This window comes from Agelaius phoeniceus, chromosome 12 (assembly GCF_051311805.1).
Source record: "Agelaius phoeniceus isolate bAgePho1 chromosome 12, bAgePho1.hap1, whole genome shotgun sequence".
NCBI classification, from domain to species: Eukaryota; Metazoa; Chordata; class Aves; order Passeriformes; family Icteridae; genus Agelaius; species Agelaius phoeniceus.
In genome coordinates, this window is record NC_135276.1 from 15,563,663 (window position 1) to 15,579,196 (window position 15,534).

The 15,534-nt window shown below is 43.0% G+C and overlaps 2 protein-coding genes across 7 annotated transcripts in view; both read right to left on the bottom strand.

The window, feature by feature from the left end:
• Positions 1-493: 493 nt before the first annotated feature.
• On the bottom strand, positions 494-8,256 carry ARL2BP (ARF like GTPase 2 binding protein). 5 transcript variants are annotated; one of them, XM_054640932.2, is made up of 7 exons: positions 8,144-8,256; positions 7,189-7,301; positions 5,026-5,084; positions 3,472-3,578; positions 2,570-2,655; positions 1,646-1,742; positions 494-564 (listed from the first exon to the last, which is right to left on the bottom strand). In XM_054640932.2, the coding sequence occupies exons 2-7, from the start codon at positions 7,224-7,226 to the stop codon at positions 502-504; spliced, it is 450 nt and encodes a 149-aa protein (XP_054496907.1). In that variant the 5' UTR covers positions 7,227-7,301; positions 8,144-8,256; the 3' UTR covers positions 494-501. The 5 variants fall into 5 exon arrangements, with proteins under 5 accessions (XP_054496907.1, XP_077041225.1, XP_054496906.1 ...); XM_077185110.1 differs by having other exon boundaries at positions 7,189-7,235; positions 8,144-8,224; XM_054640931.2 differs by lacking the exon at positions 8,144-8,256 and adding an exon at positions 8,049-8,142.
• A 326-nt stretch (positions 8,257-8,582) lies between these two features.
• Positions 8,583-15,534, bottom strand: part of RSPRY1 (ring finger and SPRY domain containing 1) — a 36,214-nt gene continuing 29,262 nt past the window's right edge. For both annotated transcript variants that reach the window (XM_054640746.2, XM_054640743.2), the window contains 3 exons: positions 14,311-14,463; positions 12,133-12,237; positions 8,583-11,225 (listed from right to left, as the gene is read on the bottom strand). In XM_054640746.2, coding sequence (XP_054496721.1) covers positions 11,129-11,225; positions 12,133-12,237; positions 14,311-14,463 — 355 coding nt within the window. In that variant the 3' untranslated portion in view covers positions 8,583-11,128. The remainder of the gene's footprint in view (positions 11,226-12,132; positions 12,238-14,310; positions 14,464-15,534) is intronic.

Below are 15,534 nucleotides of genomic sequence, written 5' to 3' on the forward strand. Positions count from 1 at the left end.
AGGGGGGTTGGAACTGGATGATTTCCAGTTAAGCAATGGTGCTGCAGGAACAGAAGGAATAAACTGTTCTCTGTGTTCAGCAGAGACAGGACAAAGAACAAGGAGCTCGAACTGCAGCTCAGGCACTTTATACAGAGCGCAAAAGGCTCCCTGCAGCAGCAGCAGGGCACTGCAGAAAACTGCCCAGACAAACCACGGCAGCTTCTGAGAAGCTCCTGGAGAAGTGTGGGGAGAGCTGGGGAAGGGAAGGCTGCCTCTCACAGCCTCTTCCATACATTTGTACAAGGGTATAACAATTCCAGAAAGCTCTGATTTCACCTCCTGGAGAGGGACCCACAGTCCCGGCCCGGCCCCACCGCACACCCACCCCCTCACAGCGGCCGATGGAGCCGAGTCCCCGCCCCTCTGCCCCGGCCCCTCTTGGGAATCGCTGCCTTTCACCTCTGAAATTTGAATAGACCTCGCTGAAAATACAACAGAACTCCCTTCAGAATGACTTGTTTAATGGTTTAATGAAGTCACCACTAACGCACTGCTTAAATCCAGACTTCGGCCTTCTTTTTCCTAGAAACATGGGGGAAAAAAAAGAAATCTGTGACTCCATGATGGTTTGGAATAAGCATTTCAAAAAATGAAACAGGCAATACATTTTCTGCTGCATCAAACCAATATAAAATTACATGTTACTGGAACATCTCTGATTGAATGTGAACCCAAGAAGATTGTGCAGGAATCCCCGGGGTGAGGGGACTGTCACCCTGTCCATGTCAGAGCAGAGTCCTGCTCAGCCCTGGTTGGGAATGCTCTGGCTCAGGGATCCACTGAAATCTGGCTCCTGTCATTTGCCTCTCAGAGACTCCAGTCTGCAAATCCCAGCTGAAAGTTCCCCTGATGCTGATACATGGACTGACTCTTTCTCTGCAGCCTGTCCCCATTTCCACAAAATTCACAGGGATGGGGAAGAGGCAGAGGCACAACCACAACTGTGACTCTCTTGCTCCTTGTCAAACAGGGCTGGACCAACACTGGAGAGCGCTGATTTTTATTTTGCTAGGAAAAACCTCATCCAAAAATCTCAGCACTTTTGTTTATTTCTCCAGCTGGCACAGAGAGGAGAAGAAAACCAATGAAAGAGGCTTAAAAAGAGTATTTTTTATAGACTAGGAATAAAAAATAAAATAAGATACTATAGATTCAGAATGGCCAAGGTGGAGAGGGATCTCTGGAGGTGATCTGGGCCAAACCCCACACTCAAGCATGGTCACTCAGGACTGTGGCCAGACAACTTTAGAATATCTCCAAGGATGGAGACTCCACAAGCTCAGAGACTGTCACAGTGAAAAAGTGAAAAAGTGAAAAAGTGCTCCCTTCTGTTCATTTGGAAAACAATATTCACAAATGCAGGAAGCTCACAAAAGCAGGAAGAGCTGCTCCACATGTCAGCTTTATTAATGTTTTCTATAAATCATTAAATGTGCAGTTTGAGTTTAAAAAGCCACTCATTGAATTAATTTCTCTTTTGACTGCATTACAGCCTTTGATTAAATACTGTGACCTACTGTAGAAACTTCTCCTTGGCACTCTCAGGTGGAGCAACACAAAACCAACAGCTATTGTGCCAATGAAAACAATGTGAAATACTCACAGCTCTGTATTCCAAGAACATTTCTTTGAAAGCCAGAAAGTCTGTAAATGTGAGAAGCAGATCAAATATATCACCTGGCATTTCATCTTTGTGTTGTCTATAGAGAAAAAGAAGTTGGGGAATGAGAAAGTTGTGTGAGGAAAATTTGTTATTTTAAAAATTGTACAAGGTCAAAAAGGACAAGTAGAATGCTATCAGTATTTAAACAAGAATATTATTGCAGGTTATCATATAGCAAAACTGCAGCCAAATATTATCAAGCAGTATTTCCAATCCAACTCCATTGTTAAATTTATCTAAATCCAAGACCTATGAGTATCATATCAGTCTTTGAAAACCTGACCTGTTTATTTAAGAAACATTAAAAATTAACCACATTCAAATATTTTAGGATACTCAGCTCCCAATTACACTTGATTTTCTTGTTCAAGGGGAAAACCAGTGATCTTTCAAAAATGACTCTTCAGGGAGCTGGTTAAGCTGAAATGACCCAATGCAAAAGCTGAACACAAAATAAACTCTTCTCTGGATGCTCCATATGAAAACTGCAATAAAGGAATTCAACAACATGACTGAAACACCACCAGGCTACTGAGGTGCCTGGAAGAGGTAAGACACACCCTTTTAAGGGTCTGGCTTCAAAGTGACAAGAAATATGAAAATCCTCTCAGTGCTCTGTGATTTCTCTTCCCACCCCTTCAAACCCAATATTTTTCAGCAGGACAATTCAGAAATTTACAGTTGCAGAACATGCTGAAGGCAAGAAAAGTGATCAGCCACAGCCAGCATGAACACTTCTATTTTAACTTAAAGTGGAACCATTACCTAAAGGGAGAACAGCCAAAAACCTAAGCTTTAATCTAGATAAAAAGAACTGAGAGGCACACAAGCCACTCCTCAACCAAAAGCAGAGCAGAGACTTACTGCAATGACACTGTGAAAGCAACCATATCAAACCCACGAATCCGATCAAGCAACTTCTCTTCAATGTATTTCTCTACTAAAGAGATCTGAAAAAAACCCAGACAAACCACCCCAGTAAGATCACAACAATTTCAGAGGAGATTTCAAACAGCATCCTTACACTGACACCTTCCTGACACTGCATGATCCTTACTGCAGATTCCTCAGGGGGTGTTGCTGGTTCTGTTCTCACACCAGCCCTGAGGCACAGAGCTGCACATTTTTTGCTGGAGATCTTGGGGAGAACAAACACTGACTGTTTGTATCTAGTAACAAATATTTGTATCAAGTAACAAATATTTTTCCAGCTCATTTAATGGTACTGAATAGTAGACTGGTCTAGTTTCTTGATTATGCTTTGCATGAAGAATGTCATTGAATTATCCAATACAAGAAATAAAACAACTGGAAAAGAAGAAACTTTGTTTGAACACATGCTAAACACATTATTTACTATAGCAATTGGCTAAATTTCTATTCAAGGGAGCTACACAATTCCAAAAAAAAAAAAAGGAGAAAATTCACAAAAATTCACAAAATTTTCCCAATTGCACTTGATCTTCTTATTCAAGGGGAAAACCAGTGATCTTTCAAAAACAAGCTATTCAGGAAGCTGGTTAAGCTAAAATGATCCAGTGCAGAAGCTGAACACAAACCAAACTCTTGTAATTCTAGAAAATTTTGTGTGAAACAATGAGAAAGGAACCTAAAGCTTCAGAAAAAACCTTTTTGCTCACAGATCATGGCTGTGCTTCTGAAGGAGACAGGAACATGTTTGGATCTGCTCCATGTAAGCCCAGTATTTTATAAAGGGAGAACTATATTAAAAAAAAAAAAAAGAAAAATAGGAAAAGGTATCTTACATATTCATTAAAAATGTCTGTATAGATGAGCTTGTTTTCTTCTGAGTCATCAAACTCCTGGTAGTGCTTCTCCAAAAAATTCCTCTGTATTAACTGGAAATCATCATCTGGGCCATGACAGAAAAGCAGCACAGAGTTAGGAGTTTTGTCATTCTTTCTGTCACACAAACCCCACATTCACTGCTCCTCTGCCTCCCTGCTGTAACCACAGAGCCCTGCACACGTGCAGAGTTCATCACATCAGCCTCACAGCTGCTGCCAAACCACCACTTCTGACCCATCTGTGAGAGAACAGAGGCTGATGGTGAAATATTAGCAAAACAGTCCTCCTGCTTTACATTTATTAATAGTTATTTATTCTCAACCGCTTTTTGCTCTGGCTCTAAAGTTAGCAAAACATCTGTATTTTTTATTAAGTGAATTCCTCTTTTCTACAAGAACTCTAAGGTTTTTTCTTTGAGTTTAAAAAATATTAGTGAAATTCCCATATTGAATTTTCAATTGCCAAAGATTTTTTTTCCAGTTGTGGAAGAAAAGAAGAGTAAAAATAAACAGGGTAGGTTAACATAGAATTCCACAAAACAGGTATAAATAAAAAGTTCACTTATGAACAGTGGTAAAGGACACCAGGCACAGCTTTCCAAACTCTGAAATGTTCCAAATTAATTTAGTCAGCATTTCTCCAGATTCAACTGCATCACCAGGCAACTGAGGCTCCAGAATCCACATCTCTCTGGGATGGATGTGACCAAAGAAATTATGTGCTGTCCCTATAAAGCAGCTGATGGCTGATCAGCACGAATTCTGCCTTGGCACCTTGTAAAAACCTTCCCTGCACACCCTGACTTCTCAGTTAAAGCCACATCCCTGAGAATTGAGCATCTTTTACTGCCTAAAGCCAGGCTGGATGGGACTGTGAGCAGCCTGCTCTAGTGGAAGGCGTCCCTGCCCATGGCAGGGGGGTTGAGTGATCTTTAAGGCCCTTCCAACCCAAATCACTCTGTGATTCTATGACCATCTTTGTGCTGTAGGGCTGGATACACACAAATGGGGTTCCCCATTCTTGCAGCTTTCAGTCCTGGAGTAGAACCAACTCCCAGCCTGCAGCTCAGGCACTTTATACCAGAGTGCAAAAGGCTCCCTGCAGCAGCAGCTGGGCAAGGCAGAAAACTGCCCAGACAAACCATGGCAGCTGCTAAGAACATCCTGACAGAGATGTCAGGAGAAGTCTGGGCAGAGCTGGAGAAGGGAAGGATCCCTCCCACAGTCTCTTCCATAAAAATCCCAGAAAGCTTTGATTTCTCAGTGAGATGCACAAGAGTCTTTACTGTTTCTCTAAGAAGCAGGGTGCTGCAGTGATGCAGAGAATAATTTTCAAGAGTCACAAGCACATAGAAGAATTTTATGTATATTTTTACTACACTACCAGGTAGGAAAGGAAGGAAAGCCACCATGAAGCAGGCAGGGGCTCTGTATGTTGGTTAATTAACAGAAGAGCAGCTGGCAACATGTTTAACAGCCCTGCTGTTGTCTGTACCTACTTGCAAACCTTACCCATTATAATATCTTCCAGATAGCCAACAACTGCATCAAACTCATCAGAAGTGGTGGAGCTGAAAGCAAAAGAAAAAATATATATATTGACCACAGCAGAGATTAAAGTTAAAATTAAAAAGTGTCAACAAAAGCCTAAGTACAAATAAACAAATAAACCCAGTATTTACAAGATAACTGAAAAATATCCTAGTTTAACCTACAAAACAATCCATGGCACTGATGAGAAGATTGCTCCATGGAGATTCTCATCAGGCCTCTACTCTATTTCTTCCCAGTCAGGTGCCTAATTGCAAGAAAGAATAAATGCTGTTTTACTGGCATTACTGTCAAGGTAATTCTAGTTCTGGTGCAAAAGAATGTAAAGAGTGTAATTAGAACAGCAAATTAAACCTTTTCCAACCCACAAATCCCAGCTGCTACCAGTTTCCCTTCTCTTTCCTGCACATGGTGATCACAGAACTGTAGACACTCTAGAGAATATTTTGAAATATTTGGTCTTGTGGAACAACTTAAACTGAGTGTATACACAAGCATTACATAACTGAAGAAAGGTAAATATTTTTATTATGCAAGAAATATCCTTATATGATATAAATAAATGGGATAATCTCCTAAAGTTATTCCATAATGAGCAAATATTAAACACCATTATGGATCTGAATTCATCCAGGGAAGAAATCTTTGGTGCCAGCATCAGGAGTCTGGATCTGTTATTGTGGAACTTGTTCAGACACAGTAAATAACTCACAGGATGTCTTTGGCATTCACAGCTCTTTAGTGGGAGATGAACTCTTCCTATTTTCTCCCAGGGATCAAAGACAAACTTTTCTCACAAGTGAGGAAAAGAAGTCTCAAAGAAACAGGGATGTTTGTCTTTAAGGAAAAAAAATCACTTCGATCAGTGAAAGCACCATTTAAATTCAATTGAATATCTCTTTCTCATCAGTAAACAGAGTAGGATAGCCCTTCAGACTAAGTTTTGAAAATCTCATTAAAGTTACTTTGCCATTAGAGAATACTCCAGTGAAATTAACCCAACAGCAGTTTAGCCGACAGCTTAACTATAATCAGGCTCGCCCTGATCAGGAAAAATTAAGGGATCTTTAATTTAAAAAGGCATCTGCTCAGCGAGGATATCCTAGCAACAGCATTCCGGGGAGAGGAGCGGAGCCAGGGCCGGGGACAGCCCGCGAGAGGGCGGCACAGCCGAGCTCAGGGCTCCCCTTGGCATGCGCTGCCTTTGCCAGCGATAATTTCCACTCTCTTCCCCCCTCCAAATAAATGCTACTGCTACTTCTGCAGCTTATCCTAACAGCAACAGAGAAAGTGTTATTTTAGACCCTGGTTTAAGTCTGTGCAAGTAACGGGATTTACCTGCTCCAAAAGAACCCGATCCCATCTCTTTATACAACACACGGGCATCCACACACCTACAGAGACAAGAGCTCACCAGCCCTGGGGTTTAACTGCCTCTCACCTCAAAATACCCAGACTGGGCCAGCACACTGTGCTGCTGAGGAAGCCCTGGCACTGGCCTTTGCTCAGAGTCTGGGGCTGAAAGAGTTAAATCCATGCATGCCAGAGGCACAGTCACACATTCCCTTCTGCCACAGTCTGGGGCTGAAAGAGTTAAATCCATGCATGACAGAGGCACAGTCACACAGCCCCTTCTGCCACAACCCTTGTGAGAAGAGTGTGGCAGGCACTTGTGGGGTGAAGCAGCAGCTTAGCACCTGCCAGGGTGAAATTTGGTTGAGGTCACCTGTGGATGGGCTCAGTTTTAGGAGAACACTCAGAGGAAGAGTCTTCTCTCAGGATCAGTGACATAAGACAACAAACACTCTTGAAAAGGAGAAATTCTGAATTTAAAACAAACACCAGAAAAATCAATTTCCAGTCTTTACAAGGCTTGCTCTGATCCCTCAGCACAGCTACCCAGTGCTGTACTGACCACAGTGATATTTAGTTTGACTTCACCTAAGCTCTGTACTGATGTTATTCCCTCTTGCAGCTTTGCATTCTGCACCTTTGTTCTCCTAAGAGGCAGAATCTGCTAAAAAGCGTGGTGTAAATTCATTCCTGCAATTATTTTCCTATCAAGATACTTTAATTAGCAATTAGCTTAGTGAAATCTGACACATGAGAATGCAGCATACTCACGTGGCTACACCCAAACTTTCTCCATCAGAAGTCTCCATTGTTCCTGCCTAGCCAGAGTGCAAGAGATGTATGTATCAGCTGTTAGTGGTTATTTCTTCTTTTTGACCAAAGTGCTAAGGAATAACATGACTTAGTGTTAATACAAATCAATTGCTAAACTGCCATACATTTCCTGAAGGGCAAATCAGGAGACAAATTTTAATTCTTAAACACTTAAATCCAACATCACATTCTTCCAAAATGATTACTACTGCTTTTTTGTAATAACCCAAATAATCCAAAAACTTTCTCTGCCTATTCAGAGAACAGGCTCAAAATACAACCAGACCCTATAAAAAGGGTTTTGGGTCTACATCTTTTCTCCTGAAACATCTCTGACTGACCATTATAGAAATGAAACCAGAGAAGATAAAAGTGCCACCCTGCCCCAGTGTGTCCCAGACCAGGCTTTGGACCGCGATCCCAGGGGCTGTGTCCGGGCTGGACACTCGGCCCAAGGCTGTGGGTGGGCACTGGGAACAGGGCACATCGGGGACAGCGCACCCAGGGGACAGAGCACACCGAGGACAGGGCACAGGGCACATCGGGAAGGGGACACACCGGAGACAGAGCACACGGGTCCCCGGGGCCGCTGGCGATGGGATCCCGCTGCTCCCGCCGGGCTTCCCCCACCGCCGGCCCTCAGAGCAGTCCCGGGGCATCCCCGCGAGCCCAGCAGGAGCCGAGCGCGTCCCTCGCCTCCCCATCCTCAGTCCCGGCGAGGGAGGGCACAGCCCTCCAGCCCTGCCCCTCCCCAGGCACCCAGCCCGCTCCTCACTCCCTCCCGCTCCTCAAAGGGACCCAGGGCAGCGGGCCATCACCGTCCCTCTCTGCACAAGGCGGTGCCATCCCGCCGTTCCCGGGGCGCCGGCCCCGTGTCCCGCTCCCGCGGCCCCGCGCCCCCGCCCGCACCCACCGCCCTCAGGCCGGCGCGCAGCCCCCTCCCCTCGGGCCGTCTCCTGGGGAACGCGCTCTTCCGCCCCGCCCGCAGCCAATCAGAGCGCGGCTCCGGCCCACCGGGCCCGCCCCCGGCCCGCTCGCCCAATCAGAGCGCGGCAGGGGCTGCGCGGGAAGGCGGCGCAGCCGCCATGGCGGGTTGGGGAGCGCGTCCTGCGCCGGGCCGGGCCCTGATGGGGAGACAGGAGACAGCAGTATTTGCTGTATTGCAACAATTTGCTTGGTGTTAATGGCAGCGGCAGAGCGGGCTTCCCCTCAGAGAGCAGAGCTCCGAGGGCTGGGGACAGCCCCCGCTGCTGCAGCCCAGTGAGCAGCGCTATGACCTGGGACCCCCGGCACCAATGTCCCACCCGAGCGCATAGCGCACCTCAGCCGAAAAGGAATTAAAGAACAACAAACAGCCTTCAGGATGTTTTTATTGTTGAATGGACAACTTTGCTACAATTCATTTGCCCCTGTGAGGGCCTGTGGAGTCGGCCCCTCCCGTCCCTGTCCCCAAAGCTCCGGGGGTGCAGGGAGCGGGGGTGACAGCGCACTGCTCACGGAGCACCCGGCCTGACAGCAATGGCCCGGCCTGCATGGCGGCACACAGCCGGGCCCAGGGTACAGCCTTTCCCTTTGTGAAATGAACAGGACAGTTCTCTGCAACACAGCTCCCTCCTCCGCCACCGCTGGCTCCCTCTGCCCAGCACCAGCTGCATGGAAGACGGTCTGGGGCAAAATTTTCCAAAGCATTCACATCTTTTCCATAATACAGGCACTTAGTCCCATGTCCACAAAGGCAGCGAGGCTGTAAAGTCACCTGCATTCCAAGGGGACAGCAGATGCCCAGAAGCCATTGTGGACTTGGGCCTGAAGACCTTAATCTCATACAGCAGTTGATACAAATTAGGAGTCCTAGGCACTTCTGAAAATTTTACCTCAGTTAATCCTGGCCAGGGAAACCAAAGCCCTGAAATTACTAGACTCTATTAAGGCAGAGTTCAAAATGGTTCTGTCCCACCTCTTCCCCTAAAGTATGATTTGTAACTTTGTACCTTAGGGATAAAAAGTCATCATTGCATTTGGAAGCGCTTAGAACTTCATTTCAAATGATTCTGAATTTTTAACACCCTTGTGGCAGTGATGGAGCTCACATTTGCTCACTGAGCTGGAAGGGACTCAGCCCTGACTGAAAACATGGATACAGCAAAACATTGTAAAGTACACTCAGCAAGGAAATGAGATCCCTGTGGCACAGATTTGCCAGCCTGACTTAAATCAGACCAGGCATCCAAAGTGGAAGAGAATACACATTTTAGCAAAAACACTAACCAGCACTCTGCTGCTGGATTCAGTCTACATTTGGACAAAAGTCAACGTGAAAATGATGGACAGAACTTTCCTAATTCACACATCTCTGGATGAAGTTCAGCACCCTTGAGTTAGCAAAGGCAGAAGGTGAAAGGAGTTGCTGGAGAGCTGGGTTCTGGGACCTGTGTGCAGAGCTCTCAGCTTCTGCTGAGGTCTGTAGGAAGCCAGAGTGCTCGGCAGGCTCTGCTTTGTTAGTACTTCATAGTACAATAAAGATAATAAATGATTTTAAAAATAAGCTACATCACACCATGAGAATTCACTACAACAGCCTCTGCTGCTGAATCACTGCCAAGAAGTGGGATGGTTTTGGTGGAAGTTGTGTGTGAATTAGTAAAGTTCTACTATACAGACAGATATTTTTAAAAAATCAACCGGTGCAAGACTTGGAAGAGACCGAGTCATATCCTCAGTTGGTGCAAAATAAGCAGAACTCCATCTATTTTTGTGCTACTTCACTGACACCAGCTGTGAACCCTGATTCCTTGTAGAAACCTAGTAAAAGTCAAGAGCTGCCTACTGAAGTGCATCCTTAACATACAAACATCACAAATGTGTAATTAAAGTGGAGCAGAGATTCCCACTGTATGATCCCTACCAAAAATAGGAAGTGTGGCCCCAAACCTGCTCAGAGCAGGACTGACAAGTGGCAAGCAAGGTGCATTTTTAAGGAGTTAAGAATAAGACTGAAATTGCCATCCAAATAACCTTGTTTTAAATAAATGGGTCCAGAACTCTTCTCTAATATTTTAAGATATATTCACTTTGGAAAAATTGAGCTAACTTTCAAAAACAACACTGATTAAAAAAGATGTTCAATGATACCTTAAAAAATACCCAGAATATCAAATTAATTCCAGTCCAGCATTATAATTAGTTAAGAATACCTCCTGAAAATTATAACCTCACAAAAAAATGTGGGTACCGAAGTTAAAAGTATCAGAAACATTATGTACTTGAAAATACCACTGATCTTTTAACATTTAAAAACAAATCAAAACATTCTTTGGAATCACCAAGTTATTAAAACCTGTGAGTTTCTCTACAGTCTCCACACTGTCTTTTCAATCAGTCTGTGTACAGATTCAGTCTTTGAGCAGTTTACTATCTGAAAATACAGAGTCTCTGACCAGCAGGAGGCTACATTAAACAGGAAAACATTGGCATTCTCTTTTTAGCACTGACTTCTGCCAAAAATAGAGACTTTCGAGCACAAGACAGCACAGCCCTGTTTTAGGAAATACTTGTTTTCTCTTCTTTTCTAAAATGCATTGTATGTGTACTTCCAGTGCAAATTTTTTCAGCACTTGCGACAGGCAAGAAGGAAAAGGGGAAGAAGAGACAACTCCCTCTGCTCTTGCTCGGAGGAACCAATAGCCAGAGCTCCTGACTGCTGAATCCAGCTCCCATCGCTGGCAGCTGGGAAGAGCTTATTAAAGATTTCAGTTTTAAGATAAACAGATTACAGGTTAGCATGAAATCTGGCCGTGGCTATGGTTCTATGTGCATAAGGATTGGTTAGAGATGCTTTCCCCTTTCAGTATTGGTTGGAGTTCTTTAAAAACAAGTCTGTGGTGTTTCTCCACGTGTGTCATGAAATGTGAGAGATCTGTCTGACTCGGGTTTGTATTTCCTGTCGACACAAAGGGCAGGTCTCCAATTGCAAGGCACACTCCATGCACAGGTCACTGAAGGAGAAGAAAAACCAGTTAAAGCCTGCTTTTACAGTATGAAAAACCAATCAACAACAACAAAATAACACTAAGCAGTTTAGTCAGCCTGCCAGAGGCACAGTCAAGTCCCTCAGTATGGAGATTAGGCCTAGCAAGTCAGGTGTGGTGGATCCATTTAGAGGAGCTCCTGCTGCTCAGCATCTCCTAGACCTGCAGCTGCTCCTGCAGCTGCTCAGGATCCCACTTCCCTGAGCTCATTAATCCTTGCACTCACTCTGGTCTGGGAGCAGCAGCCCCAGTGCCCTGCAGCAAATTCTCCAATCCAGGCACATCTCTTTTTACCTTTCCAGCATCTAGACACATGGCAAGACTCCTTCCATGAGTGCTCTAAAACTCTAAGGAATTGGACTTAACTGGATTTATTTCCCAGTAGGCTGCTTAAAGGCAGCAAAGTGCTATTATGGTATAACTCATACTGCTGGTTCATTTTTAGCTTTTAGAGGAATTTGTGACTTGAGACAATCCATTTGTTGAACATTTAATGAGTATATGACTATGTTATGAATTTTCTGCTCTCCTCACATGATCTGGATTTCACAGCACCAGTATCAAGTACTAATCAGTAAAGTCTTTGACATCATCCCTGATAAGACTCAGTAGCCCAGGGCAGCACACAGATGTAGCCTCTGTACTTCCCCAAATACACAATCAGGGGTTCCATCTGCTCAGGTCTAAGATGAGTGGAATAGTGGGAATACTGTGTTTAACCTCTACACATCACATCCTTAAAAAGAAAGAAGGTTATTTCCTTTATCCTGGGGAGTCAATCAAGATGAGCAGAGACTGCATATGGCCTCATCCAAGCTGAGCATTACACACACATTTCATATTTCTTTGGATTTGGGGTTTTTTAAGGTTTTACCTGTGTCCACATGGCCTGAGTTCTGTGTCTGCTACCTCATCACAGCAAAGTGTGCAGCAGTTCTCTCTGATACTCACTTGCTTCAGCAAAGCCAGGCGCCTGTGTCTGAAGGGAGAGAGAGACACAGATCCCCCAAGCATTAATTTGGCTCAAAGCAATTGATTCAAAACTATTCTGAGAATTGCATCAAGGCCAACATAACACCTGTAGCAGTGCTGTATCACACTGCTGATAAACATCAATCACAACTGCCCACAAAAAAAGGCTTAACACACTCAAAGATCTGCAAAACAGTCTGGTTCCCTATTCTGGTCTGTCAGAAAGGGACAAAGAGGGGATTAAATAACAATTCTCCTAGTTCCCACAGCTGAACACTTACAGAAATTCTTTTGTACCTGGCTTCTTTCAGGAGTTAAGAAAAAAACCCAAACAAATAAACCTCACAAACCCATGTATCAACAACATACAGAAACCCTATAATGCTCTAACATGGTTTAAAAGAATAAAACCAGGAAATTAAATCAAAATCCCAGTATGGCAACAGCCACAAGGGAGAGAAAATAGGTAAAAATCCCTCATCTGATGGAAGAAGACATTTCCCACCTGGAACACACACACAACACCCATCACAACTATTCAATGGCAGGGTGATGTGTCTTGCCCCACATCAGATGCACTAAATCCAGCACAACTCTGCACGAGTTTATGTTAAATCCTGTGATGGATAATTAGGGTCCACTCATACAGGCCTTTGCACTTTGCACTCTCCTAGCACTTTTAAGATAATCAAAGCTATATTTTAATTTAGAATTGGCTTATCATTTCCAAGCAGTTCAGGCTGTAGGGCAGGGATGATCTTTGTTTACACAAAGAACAACAGTGTCCAACCTTGAATGGAGCCTTTCAGTGCTACTGCATAATGCAGGGTCTGTAACACAGGAGGCCAAGTTTCACCAGTCAGGCATCAACAGGAAACCAGTTTCCCCCAGTTTGTCTCTCATCTTTTGGCACAATCATTAACAGCTCTCACAGCTATTGCCTGAACATCAATCCCACCTGAGCATCAGCCAGAAACTACAAACCTCTCACCCAGTGTGGGACACTACCAAGACAGAACAAATTTGTACCTAACAGATCATCTTAAAGATTACATCAGACTCTCACTTAAAGCACCTGCAGTCACAAGCAGAAATAATTTGCTCTGGCTATAGGTAAGCACAAAATGATTTTGCAATTTGCATTTGATTTTCTCTGCATAAATACAATATTCCAAGCCTCAAACTTTGCAAATGTGTGACTCCAACCCAGAAGTAAGGGTTTTTTTTTTCTTTTCTTTTTAAACACTAAAGATACTAAATACCTCAAATACACTTGATCAAAGCTAGATAATTCGAAACCATAATTAAAAAAATAAAAAAACCCCTAATAACTGAATGTTATTACAGCCAGGGGTACCCCCTCCAACAACCTCACTCTCCCTTAATTAGTTGCAATTTAAGATTATTTCAGTCACATACTGAAATCCAGGGTATACCACATAGATTACACTTACAGTGTTATTGCTTATGTTCCAGTAAGTTATTTGATTACTAATAACTTGATTCAGATGAGCTATTAGTTTTCATTCCTGCCAGAAGTTTGGTAAAAGCTAAAGAAGAATGTATCTAGACCTGTTTCTACCTGGGTTGAATTAGAATTAGGTGGGAAAACACTTCTAAATTTGAATAACCTTTGTCAGTACTGTCATTCAAAAATGGGGAAATTTTCGTCAGGATCAGAAAAGGACAATTTCAAGACTTACAATCATTCAGCACCTCCATGCTGCCAACACCACTAATTAGGTCAATTTTAAATAGGACATCTTTTATTAATTAACACTATACCTCCTCAATCAGGCAAATAATCCTTAGATGGCAGAAGGTACTTCTGCTAAAACAGCTCATTTTAATTAGCTTAATATTACAAAATATATTTTAATTTAATAGATTTTGGTTGCATATCTCCTGCCCTACTGATGAAATTGCACTGAAGCCTATTGTCTCATCCTTTTAGGAGAGGAACCTATGGAAGTATGACCCCGTATGAAATCAATTTTGCTGTGTACAAGGCAAGATTTTGCAACTTGGACATGAAACATTTTATTTCTCTACATGCAAACACACAAGGTAGGAGGATTACCTGGGTAAAATGATTTTCTCTTCTGCTGTCAGAAAGGCATGATCATTGAAGGTACTAAACTTCATTGGTGGTGGGTACTTGAAAGGCTTTGCCCCAAAGTTGAACTCACATTGTTGATAGGACATGAAACTTGCTGCAGCAAAAAATCCTGATCTGCAACATGATGAACAGGCATTTTAGAATGACTTAAATAATAGGAGAGCTTTCAGACATGTTACTATTGCAATTTGAAAATGTACCCTAAGACAGAGACAAGTTTAACACCAGTGTTTTGTAGCTAACTGGGAGAACATCAAGTTGCAGCTGCACATCCTTACCTTGTTTAGTTCTCAACTCCTGAATTTACTATTGGGATTTATCTGAATTTCTTAGTGAGTCAGCCAATAAAGGCTGCCTACTGTGCAACTAGGATTAGTCACAATTTTAAAACCACAACTATCACCTCTCAAATTTACTGGAAAGGCAGAAGTTCAGTAATACCCCAAGTTCTAACAAGTATTCAAGTTTATCAATTCCATACTCAAAGCACAGAGCACTAAAAGCTGAATAAAGAAGATACTCAGCAACTCTTTAAACTGAACTACTCTTTGCCTGCATCTTGAACTTTATTCTAAGGAGAAAACATGAATGAAATTATTAGCCTGGTAGGAATAACTGATAAAGTACTGTAATGTTTAATTAAGCTGTATAGGAAGCTGCTTTCTCAAGTATTACACCAGCTTATCTTTTCTGAAGTAAAAGGCTGAACTTCCCTATGAGAGTTAGAGGAGTTCACCATATGTTAATTTTAACAACATTGGCAAAATAAGCCCAACACCTGCCTGCAATGCTACCCAGAGACATCCTCTGATGAATATTCAATGTGCTGCTCCAGGAGCTGGCCCCAGTGAATGGCAGTCAGCTAACAAGCCCTCTCCAACATCTAAAAGAAAGGCTTTATTTTTCAGAAGATAAGTTCCTCAGGCACCAGAAAATTGTTCATCTTTGCTGCAACCTCATTCTATTTTAATGCTATGCTAATTTGACAGTAAAAACTGAGCTGAATATACCTTTGGAAAGTCCAAAGTATTTATTTTGGACCCTGAAATCCACCTGTAAAATTATATCCCTCTTACTGATTTCTAAGCAACTTTCAACAGGGAAACTTGCTTAATGATGGCTTCAGGTAAGTAAATATGAATTTACATCTCAAATTAAAAACTCTTCATATAATTAACACAATCA

Coding starts and splice junctions, on each gene's coding strand:
- ARL2BP (XM_054640932.2), bottom strand. CDS start 7,226: ATGGAGACTTCTGATGGAGAAAGTTTGGGTGTAGCCAC. Junction 5,085..7,188: donor GAAAGTTTGGGTGTAGCCAC/GTGAGTATGCTG, acceptor TTTTGCTTTCAG/CTCCACCACTTCTGATGAGT. Junction 3,579..5,025: donor TCTGGAAGATATTATAATGG/GTAAGGTTTGCA, acceptor GTCATGGCCCAG/ATGATGATTTCCAGTTAATA.